This window comes from Triturus cristatus, chromosome 4_1 (assembly GCF_964204655.1).
Source record: "Triturus cristatus chromosome 4_1, aTriCri1.1, whole genome shotgun sequence".
NCBI classification, from domain to species: Eukaryota; Metazoa; Chordata; class Amphibia; order Caudata; family Salamandridae; genus Triturus; species Triturus cristatus.
The window spans coordinates 609,025,913-609,042,566 of NC_140585.1; the positions used below are offsets into that span (position 1 = coordinate 609,025,913).

The 16,654-nt window shown below is 41.5% G+C and overlaps 1 protein-coding gene across 1 annotated transcript in view; it reads left to right on the forward strand.

The window, feature by feature from the left end:
• The window catches only part of LOC146855282 (uncharacterized), a 401,924-nt gene that overhangs the window by 202,925 nt on the left and 182,345 nt on the right, over positions 1–16,654 (forward strand). The window contains exon 4 of the mRNA XM_085651108.1: positions 7,463–7,658. Coding sequence (XP_085507234.1) covers positions 7,463–7,658 — 196 coding nt within the window. The remainder of the gene's footprint in view (positions 1–7,462; positions 7,659–16,654) is intronic.

Here is a 16,654-nt window from a genome sequence, read left to right on the forward strand (position 1 = left end):
TCCCCTGGTCCTGATGAAACGCCAAGGATCTTGTAGACCACTTAAGGCGTGAAACATGTCGACCTCTCTGTAAGCTACCTCAGACACATAACGTCACAACAGGTAACTATTAACCTACGGGTTTTTTACTGTACCAAGGGTACCTCATTATTAAATCACCTCTCAGTTTTTGGTAACCCTTAGGTATTTTTACTCACTCTGCACACACTACCCTCACTGCCTACCTTGGTACTTCCCCTCCACATACCCGCATGCACCCATCGGCAGTTCTCTAAAAGATCTCCGCAAAAGAGACCCTTCGGGAGACCTGTAGGGCATTGCACCGCCGGCCCGACGAGGAGCAGACGCCCGATGATGAAGCATGACATCCTTCGGGGTGTGTGAGGGCAACAAGAGACAACTTGTGTCTCCCCCCATCCCTAGTACCTACTCCTAGACCTCACTCTTCTTCCCTCTAACTAATGGGTAGATATTGGTCGTTTTTTGACCACTTCCCCCATGGAACAGTGCCTCCCTTGTAGGTACCTCATTGATTTTTCGGCGCATAGGCACTGGACCTTAATTAGCTCCTGGTCCCCCTCTCTCCTATTTTGACATATGCTCCATTATAGGCCACTTCGTCCCACCCTGGTAGGATAATACCACCAGAGCGGACTCAACTTCGGGTTGGGCTATCCCCATTAATCTTTTCTGGATAACAAGAGTCCAGTTACTAGCTAAAAAAAACTCAGGGTATGCCACAAAAGCATCCCTTTGTTCCTGTGGTACACTGGGTATAGATAAAAAGATTACCATTAAGTAATGGTGGGGTATGGAGGTAGACACTAAAATCCTAGCATACTCCTGGTTTCAACCAACATGTGTCTGCCCTTTCCTAAAAAGCCTAGCAGGTCTTGGGCATTCATCAGGGTTAATAACTGACCCCCTACCCTATCAGAAAGTGAGGGTAAGCGGGAGTTGGTAAAAACAGAGAGGGCCTATCTCTCTGAAGTTAAACATCTGAATTAGACACCTCAGTTTATGGAGACAAAAAGTAGACACATATTGCAACAGTATAAACAATGTTTGGCACATTTCAGGTGAGTATATCCTGATCACCCTAACAACATACCCTGTGTTTGGTGGGGTAAATCCGTTTTAGCGGCTTTTGTAAAAACATAAAAGTCAAATTATTTTTACACACATATAATCGTAGTGGCACACGAGGGAAAAAAGCAGGCTCACACAGGTGAAAAAGACACATGTGAGACAAGTACAAACACATACTTACAAAGTGGGGAACTCTGTGCAACTTTCACTATATTCTGGGGGCTTTTTGCCTCATGGTCTGTCGAGGGGGGGCACCTCTTGTAGTCACACACTAAAAGGTTGTATGTACAAAAGAAGGTAAATTAATATCAATGAAAGTATAGCTGCATCTATTTACTGCAGTGCAAGAAAGGTTATACAATTGCCAAATGCACAAGAGACTGCTGTCTCAATGTAGTAGGGGTACTTGAAAATACACAGAAAAGACATAACTTACTTCTTCAAGGAGCGGTGCCCTCTTAGATCCTACCCGTTCCCTTACCAACAGCCGACTGGTAGGAGAGTGAATGTGTCCCGTGCTCGCATATTTACTAAGCAAAACCACATCATGATCAGTTGATGTAACAACATTCATTTGCCCGCAAATGTGTTTAAGCAGGAAAATGGTGCCTCATATTCCGGCATCACGATAAGTTATTCAGATCAAATGAGGTGTGGCTGACGGGCCGGGGTGTTTCACAGCAGGACGGCACTCCATAAACGATGGCCTGCCATACCCACCCACAGCAGGGTCCATATGCTGCTTCGGTGGCTGCAAGGGTTATACTGTGAGGGCTGTCCTGTTACGGTACCACAGGAGTGGCCCGTGGGTGCAGTTGCCTGGCTATAGATTCAAAAGTGTCGGGGAGATGGACAATGTAGTCTTCCGCTGTCTCTTGATGTGCGGGTGCGCAAGGCATGTATCTGGGAGATCGGCAATGTCCAGTGGTGAGGCTGTCCTGAACTGACTCTCTCATATTACGTAGGGGGATCTGCCAAATTTGCATAGAGAAAAGGCGCAATCCACACACCTCAAACTGGGTGGGTTCACAGGTATATCCTGCACCTTCAATTATTTAGAAATACATATACATACATAGCTCAATAAATACATCCGAAATGTTTTTTTCTCCCAGGGTCCCAGTGTGAATTCCCGGATTAGTAACGATACCCTGAGGTATTTTTAGCCAGAAACTAGACTCTTGTTATCCAGAAAAGATTAAGAATATCTAAGAACTCCCTCAGGATAGCCCAACTCGAGGTTGAGTATACCCTGGTGGTATTGTCCTACTAGGGTGGGACGAGGTGACCTATGATGAAGCATGTCACATTACGTTAGTGAGCCTACATGTTCCAATTCTTTGAATTGCCAATTCAAAAAAAGTCCTGAAATGTATCACCCAGACCAGCTCTTGATATGGAGAGGCTGGCACAGTCTGGTACTATTGCAAGCACTAAATCCTGATTCAGTAGAAGATTTGCATATAAAGTTAATTAACAAAAATGCTAACTTGCCGTTGCAATTAATACAAAAACACATTTAAAATGACATGTAAACAAATTGTGCAAAATACACCAAGCCCTCATTTCTACTGCTAGGTCTCCTTTTTTATAACATTTAGGAAATGCTGAACCATGCACAAACTTATTTGATAGCTTGACCTTAATGTGACTTGCTTAGATTTCGCCAGAACTGCAGAATGTTCCGAGTTTACAAATGTATTCCTTTCTTAATATACATATTGTCAATGAACTAAACTGTACTTCCTATCTAACTCACATAATATTGAATAGAGAATTGTGCATTTAACAATAAACGTATGCTCATAAGAAATACATCATTACTTAACCAGAGTTCTGCAAGCAAAGGTTTCTGTCTTTAGTGTAGTTCATTGTTCCTCAGTGAAACATTGAATAAATGATATAATATATACCTCAATAGTCTTCCCTTGGAACCAAGGACAGACGTTCCCAGTTATACAAATGTTTAGTACTGCTGGATTCAATTTAGTAGTAATTCGTGAACTCCACGTATTTGCCATGGGTAAGGAAGGACAAGCAGCTCACCATCGGAAGATGTCTTCTCATTGGACAGGACTGACAAGTTCTGCAATTTTGTTGTTAGCATGTGCTCATGACTGCATGTTTCTAGTTAGAGAGGAGGGCAACTACGACTGATGCATCTCACTTTTCTTTGTACCCAGAGCTTTAAGATTGCTGTGTGCTGCTGCTCATGGTGATTACCATTACCTCCCACTTTGGAGGTGGCTTTTGAATTTTCCCTTCTCTGACTTTATGGCTATAGCTACCGCTCCATCTGTTTTGATATTTTCCTGATTGAGACTTATTTTGTACAGTCTGCTACTGCAGCTGGATGCTAATGCTTTTGGAGAGATGAGACTCAGCAGAGTTTCAGGAACTACTCTTTGTGAGGAGTTCAACTACTTAATTCTGAATTCGATATTGATGCTCCTTTGAGCTTGCTCTTTTCCAGGAACTCTTTTGGGTTCTACTAGGTTAGGTTCCTTTTAGATAGAATAGGGATGTATTCATTTGAGGAACACGCTAGTCGTTTTGCATTATTGATGACTCTAGCCATATTTTTACTTGATAATTTCTGTAAGTGGATTATCTGATTTACTAATTGAATAAAACAGCTAAATAAAATGAAATTTACTAATCACTTAAAGAGAATAAACCTTTTAAAATGTACATAAAACTCCTCATGGACTGTACTTAAATGTAAATAATGTTGATAATTGACGTGACTTTGATTTAGCTCCATTCAAAAATGGTGGCAAAGATCCGTCACCTTACAAAGAAGATATAGCGCGGATTTGGAGTCCATTGTGGTAAGTTAAGGGTTGAACAATTTGGACTCTTTCACCACTATCAAGGCCCCTGGCCCAGTCTTAGTAGTTCTTAGAATAACTCTAATATTTCAGTGTTACTGATTACCTGTCCCGTGAATTCCACATTTTAATTTTTGTGAGCTTCAATCACTGCAAATGAGACAGGGCTCTTAAGGCAAAAGATGTATTTGGTACTCCTATAATCAGATGGGCACTGAAAGTAAAGTAAACAAGGTCACATTTACCAAGAGCCTACACAGCATTTCTCTGGCTCCTCTTTCAGGACTCACAGCAACCAGAAATTTCAGCCTTTTTCACTCCAAGGACTCATAGAAACAGCAGATCACCTAAAGGCAGAGCAACTAAGTTGTCCCAGAGTGAGTTGAAGAGCTGATTTATCTAAGCATGATAGGCAAGTTTATTGAATGACAAGACAATAGTACATGGGAAAGCAGCGTCTCTTTTTTAATCCACAGATTCATGAAAGGTTGTAAAGTGCAAGCAAAGTCAGTGGTCCCCAGTTTGGCAGTATGTGTGAAAAAGCTATCCTCCTACTGGTGCAGTTTTTAATCCATAGCCAAACCATTCCTGGATGTTCTCTCAGTTGGCTTAACATTGTAGGTGACCTCATTTGCACTGTCCAGTAACATATCCAGTTTCTCCTAAAACCAATTTCACATACATTTCTTTTTTTATATATACGTATTACTGTTTCTCTTTTCCTCCTCATAATTCAAAGGGGGGCAATAATCAAGATAGCTATGTGGGAGGCTCCCACCTTCTATCCTAAGAGCCAGGAGACTGCCCTAGTTTGGTGTGGTATATTTGCCATAGCAAGTGGACTATTCTGCAAGCGTAAGAGTTTTCTAGGGTTGGCTAGGTTTGACTTTTGAACAAAGCCCTTTACAAACTAGCATTTATATAACATTTTCTGGCCAGTCCCAGCCAAACCTTAGTATACTGACCTAGTATTGTGTAACATCTTCTAAATGTATGAGTTGGAAACAACATTTTACTCGAATAATTATGGATTCAGCAGTTTCACATAAAGTTATTTATATCATTAGGAAATATGAATTTACACTTCAACGTAGTTCTAGAGGTCACCAGTAATAATGGCTTGTAGACTCCTGTCGCTCTTTGTTGGGAGTGCATGCACAATGCTAGAAACAAGAAACAGAGAGCGAAATTAATGTATATTCAAACTAATTTAAAATATCATAATGAATGCCTAAGGATGTGGTACATATGCAACAGAGGCATTCAATTAAAAAAAATACATTTACACATTAACAGGATTGGTTTGCTTAAGACCACACTGATGGCATGAGTATGATATCTCCCAAGGGAAGGTCGGTGTAGGTCAGTAGAGGCCACATGGTCACAGGTATGAATACTGACCTCTGTCATCAGCACAGAAAGAATTAAAATGCAGAAAAAGCAACATGTTGAGGGATTTATTCAAGGGGAGATGGGTTCTGTGCACTAAACTGGTTGTCTGATAGAATATTGATGCTCAAAATAGTGTGTGGACAGAATAACGTGTCAAAAATATCGAAGACCAACATATTGAGAAAGTAAGTGCAAATAGGTAAGTATAGATTTACTATTCTTAACTCCATATCTATATACATTGAAAGTATGTATACATTTTCAAGCTACAGATATGTGGAGTTAAGCTAGTTTCTTTGCTGAACCATGAAAACTTACCTTCACTATATTTTTTACTTGAGATTTTTGATACTATATTTTGTCAACACAATATTTTGGACTCAATATTTTGTTCAAGCACCCACTAAACTATGTACCCAGGGTGCTGTTGTGTAGATCTTCACCTTGTTTTAATTAAGCCTGGGCGGAGTTCGTGGAGGTCTGCTATGCGCAACTCTGAGAAGTGCAAAAAAAACTCTGCCGTGCTACGCGGAGACCCACAAGCGTCGGACTGCGTTGGATAAATGCTGTTTGCGGTGATTTTCAGTGCCAGGTGCTTGTCTGCACTGTGCAATCATCGCGAATGGCACCATGCACAGTGCAAGCAGTGCTGCTTTCTTTCTGCTGCTCAAGTAGATTTTTACTCGAGCAGCAGCTTTCTCAACATGAGCGGACAGTTTCTCAATGTGACCCGTCGCAAGCATATGCGACCGCTCCCAATGAGAAATCTGACCGCCTGCGTTGAGAAATCTCGCCGGGAGGTTGATTTTCTACGTACGCGCTCGCCAACTTCATGCTGACGATTGCGAATGAGGAAATATCTTGCTGGGAGGTGGATTTTTCTCGCTCGCAAACTCGATCAAGGGAAAAACCTTAGCTCTGCTACGCGGAGCGGAGTTTTTTTAGAACTCCGCGAGCTCCGCGTAACGCAGAGTGCGGAAATCTCTGTAAACTCCGCGAGCGTAGCGGAGTTCACTGCCCAGACTTAGTTATAATCAACATCCTTCCATCATCATACTCACCATCAAATATTTCAATAGTGCAAAAAAATATGTGTGGGGTATCCAGATCCTGAAGGAAAAGGGACAGGAAAGAGAGAAACAGAAGAAAGCTAAAGATGCAGCATTTTGATTTGCTTGTTTTTAGCATGTGAACAAACTTTGTGGCATAGAAAGTGTTAACATGAAGTAAATATACCCACTTTGTAATTTTCCATTCTCACCGCTTGTCAAATAGCATTTAGAGATCTGACAATCCGAAACCTGATAAGAGAATATGCAAACTAAAAGTATGAGTCTGTACCCTCTCTACCCTTCTCCTGGCCGAACAGCTGTTTCGACCTCCTCTGTATAAAATGGATCTCAAAGCTTTGTGACCCACCAAATGAGCTCTCCCACCTTCAGGTGTGATCGAAGATGTATGTCATCCCTGAGGTCTAGGACCCTGTATGTCTGTTCGCGCGCTTGGGTCATGTTACCTCACTACATACAGATTGTGTCAAAATAATCCAAGGGAAGAAGTCACCTTTTTAGGAAGGACCCCTCCATTCCCTGAAGTTATGTGTGAATTTCGCCATTTACAGGATGAAAACATTGAAGCCACCTACTGTAAATGACTGTCTTTGGTTTTCTCTGCTTTTAAAGAAAGATATTTAATAAATGTAAGGAAATATTAACGTTATGCGTGTCAAATAAAAAGACCTAATGACCATAATGAGTGACCCCGCCTTGTTACAATGGGTAATGAGATTGACAGCTTAAATCAGCATCTTGCAGTATTTCTGCTTCCACGGTTTAAGCATGTCTGCACCCTTTGTACGGATGTTCCGTTGTCATGAGGATTAGACACGAGTAGTGATAGATGCCAAAAAGTAATTACAACATTTTCAATAGCTTCTTATGAGGATTCCTTATAATTAATCAAGAGTTTCAAAGTGCAAAAAAGCTCAACTGGCACACTGTGAAACAGACGATTCAATCCCAGCTCTGCAGGTTTCATGTGGATATAGATGTTATGCAAACAAGCGTGAAATTGTGGCTACAGAGGGAAGAATGCGATTTAAAATGGAAAACATTGAGCCTTGCCATATCAAGCTTTCTCTTTCATTGCAGATTTCTTTATCCAGTATTCCCTGGCAGTGCCTCTCACTGGCATCATCAGCTGCTTCAAGCAGTGAAAGGCACTGACTTTTCCACAGTAGAGAATCTAGTCAGGTTCTTCAAGGATGCCTGTCCCAGCCTGATTAACCAGAAGGAGCCTTCTTCAGGCAACGGAGCTCTGCATCTGGCTTGCCAGACTGGCTGCTTTGTAAGTGTAACAAAACTCTGTGAAAATGTAAGATTTGTAACTTTACCGTTTTGATGAGCAGTATTTTGTTAAACATAACTGTTTCGTCTTGTGTCAGTTTAAACAGTTGTTTTCCAGCCTCACTTAGTCGATTCTTTCTTCACATTGTATCGAGGTGCGATTACTCGAATGGCGTCAGGAGGATGCCTTATACATGTTACCGCATCTCGCTCGACACATATTTTGTTTGAAGTCTCCTTCTTAAGACTCTGTGTAGCACCTCCAAAGGAGTTCCACTACTTTTTACTGCGTTCAGCAATTTGAGCTAAAACAATATCTAAATATTCAAGAAAATATTCAAGGACAATTCAACAATATGTTTTTAGTAGAGCCTTCTGTATTCTGGATTAATATTTCTTGTTCCTTTTGATTTGTTATGGTTGGTTATGTGTTTGTGGTATGTGCAGTCAGCTAATTTACCAGCTGTAAATATATAAATGCTTCGTGCATTTTGAAGATTGTAGTCCCCAGAGGCGTGTTCTTCTGCTTGTTCGGAAGATTTTTAATGCCAGTGCTTTTAAGTGGAATGACGGAAACACAGATCACTTCTGCAAGAGATAATATGTTAAATAAGTTACCCAAAATAAATAACATAATTCTTTAATATTAGCTATCACACATCTGCTGCAATGTAGATTTACAACACCTTCATGAATTACCTTAAACATATGCCTTCAAGACTGCAATTGCAGTGCCATATTAATAAGAGCAGGGATGCTGCAGACACATATCAAAGCAGACTGCTTTTGACATGTAGAAAAACATACTGTGGGCATCAGGTAAGCCCCATATAGGTAGTAAAATAAAGCTTACAAGGTTAGCGTCCATTATGTACAAATGTAGAATATGTCTGTTGTTTAGGTTAGTGCTTCCTTGCAGTTGAAGGGTTCTAAAAGCTATTTTGTGTAGGCTGAGAAAGCGTGTTCCCTGTTGTAATATCCTGCTTTGGTATACTAATATCAGATTTTTCCATTAGTCTGTCTAAAAAAATCGAGAAAGACCATCCACACATTAGTTAAAAAACTGAATTCAGTGGTGAAAATAGATTCTTTTACATATACTGCAAAGATGACTTAATAAAAACTTGTTTGTCTCTGCTTAAGAGCATTGATATGAATTAATTTAGTTCCACTAGGCTCGCTTTATTTTCATTGAAAATACTTAGCTCTTTAATTACAAGAGAAAAGCCCAACTGAATGGCACATTCCAGAATAACATGTTTAAGGTAAATAGCTTTACAGCTCCCAGCCAACCTGTCCCAGCCATCAGAATGAAGGAAAATTGCACTAGCACCAACCAAGGTTGTTTTTCAGGAGAAGTTACCGCCTCTAAACACAACAGTCCCTGTGTGATAACTTTTCAACATCACTGGATTTTCCTGAGGTTCTGACATTTTGAAAGACCTCTAGATCAATGTTTCCTTGGTGCGTTTACCAGAAAACATCAACAAAGTGCTTAAAAAGTAGGCCGATTTGAGTTTGAAGGTTTCCTATGAGTAGATTGGAAGTTGAAAGCAATCACTCACTAGAGTTCCACCACAACTTATCAGAGCACATCTGAAATTGAAAGAGCTCAGTGAAATAAGAAGATAGTTTCTGGTTGATACCTGCAGCGTCTCTGTAGAAGGATAGAGGAGATGCTGCTTCTCCATGTACCCTTGCTTTGACGTTGCTGGCCTCCTGTAATATCAGAGTCCAAAAATCAGAAGATAGGGACTTCTATGTGGAAGAACCAGCTGACTAGTTTGGAGTGGACATGACTAGTCTCTGCTTGAGTATGTGCTTTAGCGAATGGTTGAGCCTGCATCCCACTGCTGAACTGTTGCCTGGAACCTTAAAGCCTCAGGTAAGAATTCTCCCACATTTGAGTAGTTGGGAATGAGTAACATCCATAACTGGGACAAGATGTCTACACACTTTAGAAAAGATGCATGTGTTGTGGCCAAGATCATCTTTATTTTCCCACTGAGAGCTTTTAGACTGGGAGCTTGAGTGTACCAGGAGGCTGCTGAAGTCTCCCTTTCAGCCTTGTGTCGCCTTCGTTGGCTACAGCTTGCCACTTTGAAGAATTTTGAGTTCCAAAAAAGTGACTATGCCTGAAGGAAAAGCTCAAAAGTAGGAAAAGGCTTCAAACAGAAGAGGAGAGGACTCTGGCAACTGTATTTACCAAATGTATCCCTCTTTGAGTTTCAAGGTTTCAGGAAAGCCTGCAAAATGATTAATTGACCTCAGGGGTATCTTGTCACCTAAAACATCCCTCTTTGTGCGGCTGGAGGAGATTGACTTCAATAAAAACCTATCAAGGGCCTCATATAGAGTTTGGTTATTGGGACTTCATCACAAATGTGATGGATAACCTGTCAGTCTTATTACATGTGCATTATATTATATGTATAGAATGGAATATCCATAATGTTTGTGATGGAGTACCTGTTCGCCAAACTCTAAATCAGTCCCTCAGTCTTCTTTATCGAAGTCAAATTCCTCCTGCAAGACTTTATAATCATAATAGACTTGTAATAAGGTGGATGAGATATCCATTATGTTTGTGACAGAGTACCTGTCTGCCAAACTTTGAATCCTGCCCTAAGTCCTAACGTAAAATGTTGATTGGTGCAATTGCTTGGCTTATCCAGCTCTGCTCCGTCATGGTTTACATTAAATCACAGCTAGGTGCTGATCAACTTCAACTAGTGGACCTGTGTAACATGTCGGCGCTTTTCTACTATAACAATTTACAAGGACATACGTATATCTCCCTTAATATAATTTTTACCAATTTTGTATAATTTTGTTACTTTTTCCATTTTTTGTTAAAAGGATTTAGGAATTTTATTGGGTTAATTCTTTTCTTGAATACTGCTTTGGTGCTCCTCACATAATTAACATACACTCCTCTGAGGAAAGGTGTGCAGGTTTGTGCACTAGCTGCCGTTGGTTCTGCCCAGGTTTCCTCAGTCAACGGGTGTAGGATAGAATCTCACAAATTAAATAAACCTGAATTTTAGTTGGAACAGTGATATCACACAGAAACAAAAGACAAGTTAACATGCATATGGCGTTTCCACATTCCTCACCATTGCAACTTCATGTTCATTAGCAGTCACAGACTTGAGTCTTGCCGTATTACTTGAAAATATATGGAGGCTCAGAAAATGAAAAGGAAAGTTAAAAAAAGTATTAATCAGCGACTGTGGAGAGTCCATTTACTAGAAAATAGGATGATGACCACAAGATCTAGGCACACACCATCACTATATGCTGTAAAATAAAACAGACGCCATTTTTGGAGTTGCAAACAACCCGTAACCCTCATAAACTGCAAAATAGCTTCTAGCCTAATCCGAAAAAGCTGGTGCTAGGTGAAGTGGCAGATTCCTGCCCCTCTCTTGAGGATGGAACCACATATCCTGCGTCGAGGGGTAATCATGCACTCTCGGTAAGCAGAAAAGTATCCTATCCTAGTGGTGCAAAACCCCAGAGATGTTTTGGAGAGGCTTTAAAGTGACAATTCAAAATCCCTTTAGATTGCATACATTTGTCTTCACTTCACAAATGTACGAAGTTCAAAGAACAAATTATACAATAAAATATTACAATTTTCTCTAAAAGTCTCTTGGGGCAAGTGAGGCCAGGAGATTTCTGAAATGTGGCCCAGGGTAAAAATGGTCTGTTCTGCTGTGTGGTACTCACCGCGGTCCTGGCACAGTTGGGAGAAAGAGAGGTCCTGGCTTTGCTATTGTTCCGGCAGTAAAGACATTTCTTTTTTTGGAGAAAAGGGTCCACCCCTGTGATTGCTTTGGTGGCGGTAAAGAGAGGCATTAGTAAATAATTGCTGAATGAACATCTTGAATGTTTGATCAATGCCTTTACATGGTTCATGTTGTGGCTAAAATATGAAATAACTGATGAGCACAAAATCAATTTGATTCAATTAAAGTCAATTATACCTATGCGGAAGAGTTGTGCATTCTGAAAAACAACACACAGTTCAAAAGAGGTTTATATTTTTTACTGAAAGAATTCCACTTCAACGCAGTCTGCCAGTGCCAACCATGTTTACATTTGGATGGCCAAGGAAATATTATTTTCGAATATCTTTCTTTGGAATCTAACTCGCTCGCTGTACAAATTAATTTACGAATACATTCAACCGTACACATGTATAAAGCATTAAAGGCTATAGAATCACAAATGTTGAAGCCAGACTGGAAAAAATGCTCCCTCCCCCACCTTGCCTTGGTCTTTCTGAGTCACAAGGAGGAGGAGATGGCTCGCTATAAATGAAGAGCATTAATAAGCTAGAGTGCTAATTTCATTACGATAATGGGCAGCTAATTAGGTTATAACCATTGTATTGTGAGTCAGTGATGTATTCTTAAACCAGAGCCTCTTTCACAAATGTCTGCAGTCCATTTTTATCATCCTCTTAATGCATTTCTTATCATTTGCTGTGACAATAATTGCACATAGCATATTACTGTTTTCTGAAGCGTGTATGTGGCATTGAGGCTGTTAGACCTGGCCCTCTCTGCAGGGTCACCCCCAAACCTATTGCCTTTTACATTTCACTTTTTACTAAATTCGTTTTTGTTGTCTGTAGGACTTCACCACTACTAACCAGTGCTAATGTGCTTGTGCTCTCTCTTATTTAAACATGGTATCATTGACTTATACACAACTGGCATATTTAATTTACTTATAAGTCCCTAATAAAGTGACAATACATGTGCCCAGAGACTGTGCATTAAATGCCACTAGTGGGCCTAGAGCACTGATGATTGTACCACCCACTTAAGTAGCACTTTAAACATGTCTCAGGTCTTCCAGTGCAGAGCCTGTGTGTGCAGACAAAGTAGAGCTTTTGCCAGGTCCATATTTTTCTTTTTAATACATATGTCACCCCTAAGGTAGGCCCTGAACAGCCCTGAGAGAAGGGTGCAATGTATTTAAAAAGTTGGACATTTTAATTTTAAGTTTTACATGTCCTCTTAAATTCGTTTTTTCACTACTGCAAGGCTTATCGCTCCATTGGAGTTGCCTTATTACGTCTTATAAGTGTGATTTCCAAATGGGAAGAGATAACCAGTTCCTGTTAGGTGTATTTGGAATTAGCGTGAAAACCCCAAGTGGTTTAATATCACAATTTTAACAATGCCACTTTTAGAAAGTTGGCATTATTCTGCCCTTAGCCCTTTTGTGCCTATAGCCTGGCCTGGGTCACATGCCTGGTGGAACTGACAGTTAGACGTTGTGAATCCCTCCCAGACATTCACACAATAGAGGGATTAGGTGTGCTTGAGTGGGCCATCTACTGGTAGGATGGGGGATTGAGCTGAGCACAACCCAATTTACACATGAATAGCCTGTGCTCTGCCTTCACACAAAGGGTCTAACGACCCTGATTGTTGCTTAAGCCAGCCTGGAGTGAGGGAAGGCGCTGCAGGGAATTCCTCGCACTTCAAAGCCATTGTCTAGAAGCTTCTCATACCTATCAGAACCAGCGCACCAGGGTATGATAGAAGGAGCTCAGACACCAACTCTTCAGTACACTTCTGGGCTTGTGGATACCCTGCCAGACTGCTTTACTGCTACAAGGACTGCCACTCTATTTGACTGCTATTCTGGAGGAGCTGCTGCCTTGTTGTACTGACCTGCTGCCCTCTTACCAAGGGAGGAAAAACGGAACCTGGACCCATCGTGAACCCAGGACCCCAGAGTGACTGAAAGTGTTAGTCTGCAGGTCTCCTGATCTGAGCCTCAGGGACATGACAGGCTCCAAAACAGCTCCTGGACCTGTCTTCAACGAGTTCCTGACCCCTAAGGGGTGTCTCTCAGGTCCTGGACCCTTTGTGTGGCTCTCGAGTTCTTAAATTTAACCTTTTGGGCTCTACATGACTGCAAATGGGCTTGTTGGCACTGGAACGAATCCACTCGCATCGAAAATCAGTGCGAGTCGCCGCCAGCCAGTCTCTTCACCCAGCAAGCATTGATTGCCAACACAAAGTACCAGCCCTCGACACTTTGCCTGGTCCATGCACCATCACGACCACCACCAGTGACGCTCTCATTGATCCCGGTGACCTTCTTCAATGGGAATAGGAATCTTGGCACAAAACTTGAGAAGGTAAACCTTCAGCAGGGTTAATCTGAGACTGTATCTGACCTGCGCTCCATCGCGCTCTGCCTGAACATTTGACCTCGACCTGGGCCCCCCGGTTTGCGCTTTATGCTTTTAGGTGCCATATTGCAGTCTATTCTTTAAAAGTTCATAACTCCGGTTCTACTGATTGAATTGTTGTCATTTTGGTCTTGTTTTATTTATTACTTTTTGCTCTATTTAGCTAACCTGGTGTGGGATCTTTTTAGTGTGGTGTATTTACAGCATTACTGTTTGCCATGTTACACAAATACTTTACACATTGCCCTTAAGTTAAGCCTGACTGCTCAGTGCCAAGCTACCAGGGGGTTGAGCACAGATTAATTTGGTTCTGCTTGTACCTAACGCTGACTTGGATTTTGGTTACTGCTTGACCAGGGCACACACCACAGTCAACCCGTATCCCAATTTCTAACAGAGGCATTAATGAGGTGGCCACAGTACGCGTCCAGTTCAAGTCACCCTTGTCAAGGTGATGCGTTCACCCATGCTCAATCACTTTGGGTGGGAGGGCGGCATATCATTTCCTCGTCAATGGAGAGAAATATATTACAAGTAGAATAATGGTAAATGTAAATATAAATGTGTAGTTTCCGTATTCACTGCTCTGCTACAGGAAAGTTCCTGTACTCTCCGGATTTTATGCATTGCAACCCAGCTGCAAAGTGTTGGCACTGTCTCCCAAAATAAATAAGTGTAAAATCTGAGTACCTAGCAGTAGCTGTCTTTTTAAGTCACTTCTGAAAGGCACTTTAGGTTTGTTATGTATCATAAGTGTAAGAATTTGGCTTGTTGGTTGACTGGGGTGTGAGCCCTGGTCAAGCAGTAACCCCAATCCTTGTCAGGGTGAGGCACAAGCCAATCCTAAATTAACTTGTGCTCAGCCATGTGATGTCTTGGCACAGAACAGTCAGGCTTAACTTAGAGGCAATTTGTAAAGTATTTATGCAACATTTCAAACCGTAATAAAGTGAAACACCACACAAAAAGGATCCCACATCAGATTAGAACAACAGTGTAATTTTTAATAAATAAAACAAGATCCAAATGACAAAACTCCGATAAGTAGAACCGGAGATATGCAATTTTAAGATTTTAGTGGAAATAGCACCAAAAAGTACAACGTGCCAATTGTGGTTATCTGGTGGTGCCAGACTGTGACAAAGTCACAAGTTCAGGCTAACTGCAATGGAGCGCGGGCCAGCTACAACGACGCAGTCAGGCACACTGAACAAAGTACCTTAAATCATGGTTTGTGGAGCGTTGCAACAGATACAGGTCATGTCCTGTCCTTCTTACCCAGGTAAGAGGACAGCAGGTTAGAACAGCAGGGCAGCAGTCTTTCAGAACAGCAGTCCAGTAGAGTGGCAATACTTTCAGCAAACACAGAAGTCCTTCTTCCTGGCAGAGTATCCACATGTTCAGAAGTATACTGAAGATTTGGTGTTTGGGGTTCAATGTTTATACCCAGTTCTGCCTTTTAAGTGTACAGGTGTCCAGCTTTCCTTGACCTGTCTCCAAACTAACTAAAAGTGGGTATTCAGCCCTTTTTGTGGAGGCAGAATACTGCATATTCAAGTGTAAGTGTGGCTATGCCCAATTCCTTTCTCCCATCCTGCCAGTAATGGCCCACTCAGGCACACCTAAGCTCCCCATTGTGTGTGGGTATCTAGGAGGAATACACAAAGTCCAGCTGTGTACTATATCCAGTCATATGACCCAGAGACAGGCTTTAGGCACCAAATGGCTATGGCAGGAAAATGCTAAATTTCTAAATGTGCCATTTTCCAAATTGTAATTTATACCACTTCACAGTAAGTTACAATTTTTCATTACAATTTCAAAGACACCAACCATGAATTGGTTACCAGTGCCCAGTTGGAAATTGCATCTTATTAAATGTAATAAGGTAACTCCAATGCCATCTTATGGAAGAGGTAGACCTTGCAGTATTCAAAAACAAATGTAAGAGTTTTTTAATACCAGGACATGTAACATTTTAAAGTACATGTCCTACATTTTAAGTACATTGCACCCTGCCCTCTGAGGTGTCCAGAACCCACCCTTGGGGTGACTGATATGTAGTAAAAAGGAATGTTTGTGCCTGGCATAAGGTTTTTTTGCCAGGTCAAAATAGCAGTTTAAAACTGAACACACAGACTGTAATGGTACACCTGAGACATGTTTAAAGTGCTAGCTAAGTGGTTGGCACAGCCAGTGCTGCAGGCCCACTAGTAGCATTTAATTTACGGGCCCTGGGCACAGGTAGTACCACTTTACTAGCGACCTATGAGTAAATGAAGGATGCCAATTGGGTATAAACCAGTTCTACCATGTTTTAAGGAGGGTGTACAAGCACTTTAGAACTGGTTAGAAGTGGTAAATTATGCAGATTCCTAGAGCCAGCAAAAGCAAAGTCAGCAAACAGGAGGGTTGAAGGGAAAACATTAAAGGAAAAACCTTGCCAGGGATGCAGGTCTTGCACGTGTCCACCCAGCTAAAGGTGGGGAGAACTCCCAACTCCTTGGGAGTTCTCTTTACTAAGGCAGAAAAGCCTGGAGAGCCCATCAGCATTGGCTCGTCTATTCCAGGATAATGTTACACTATAAATGTAATTCCCTATAGGGAGATGGACCACCTCAACAGTTTGTGATTCTCACCCCTTATCTGCATTAGCCATCTGAGGGGTCTGTGGTCTGTCTGAACCCGGACGTGAGCACCAAGTGGGTATGGTCTCAGCTTCTTCAGTGCCCAGACCACTGCAAAGGTTTCCCTTTCTATTACACTCCACTTCTTTT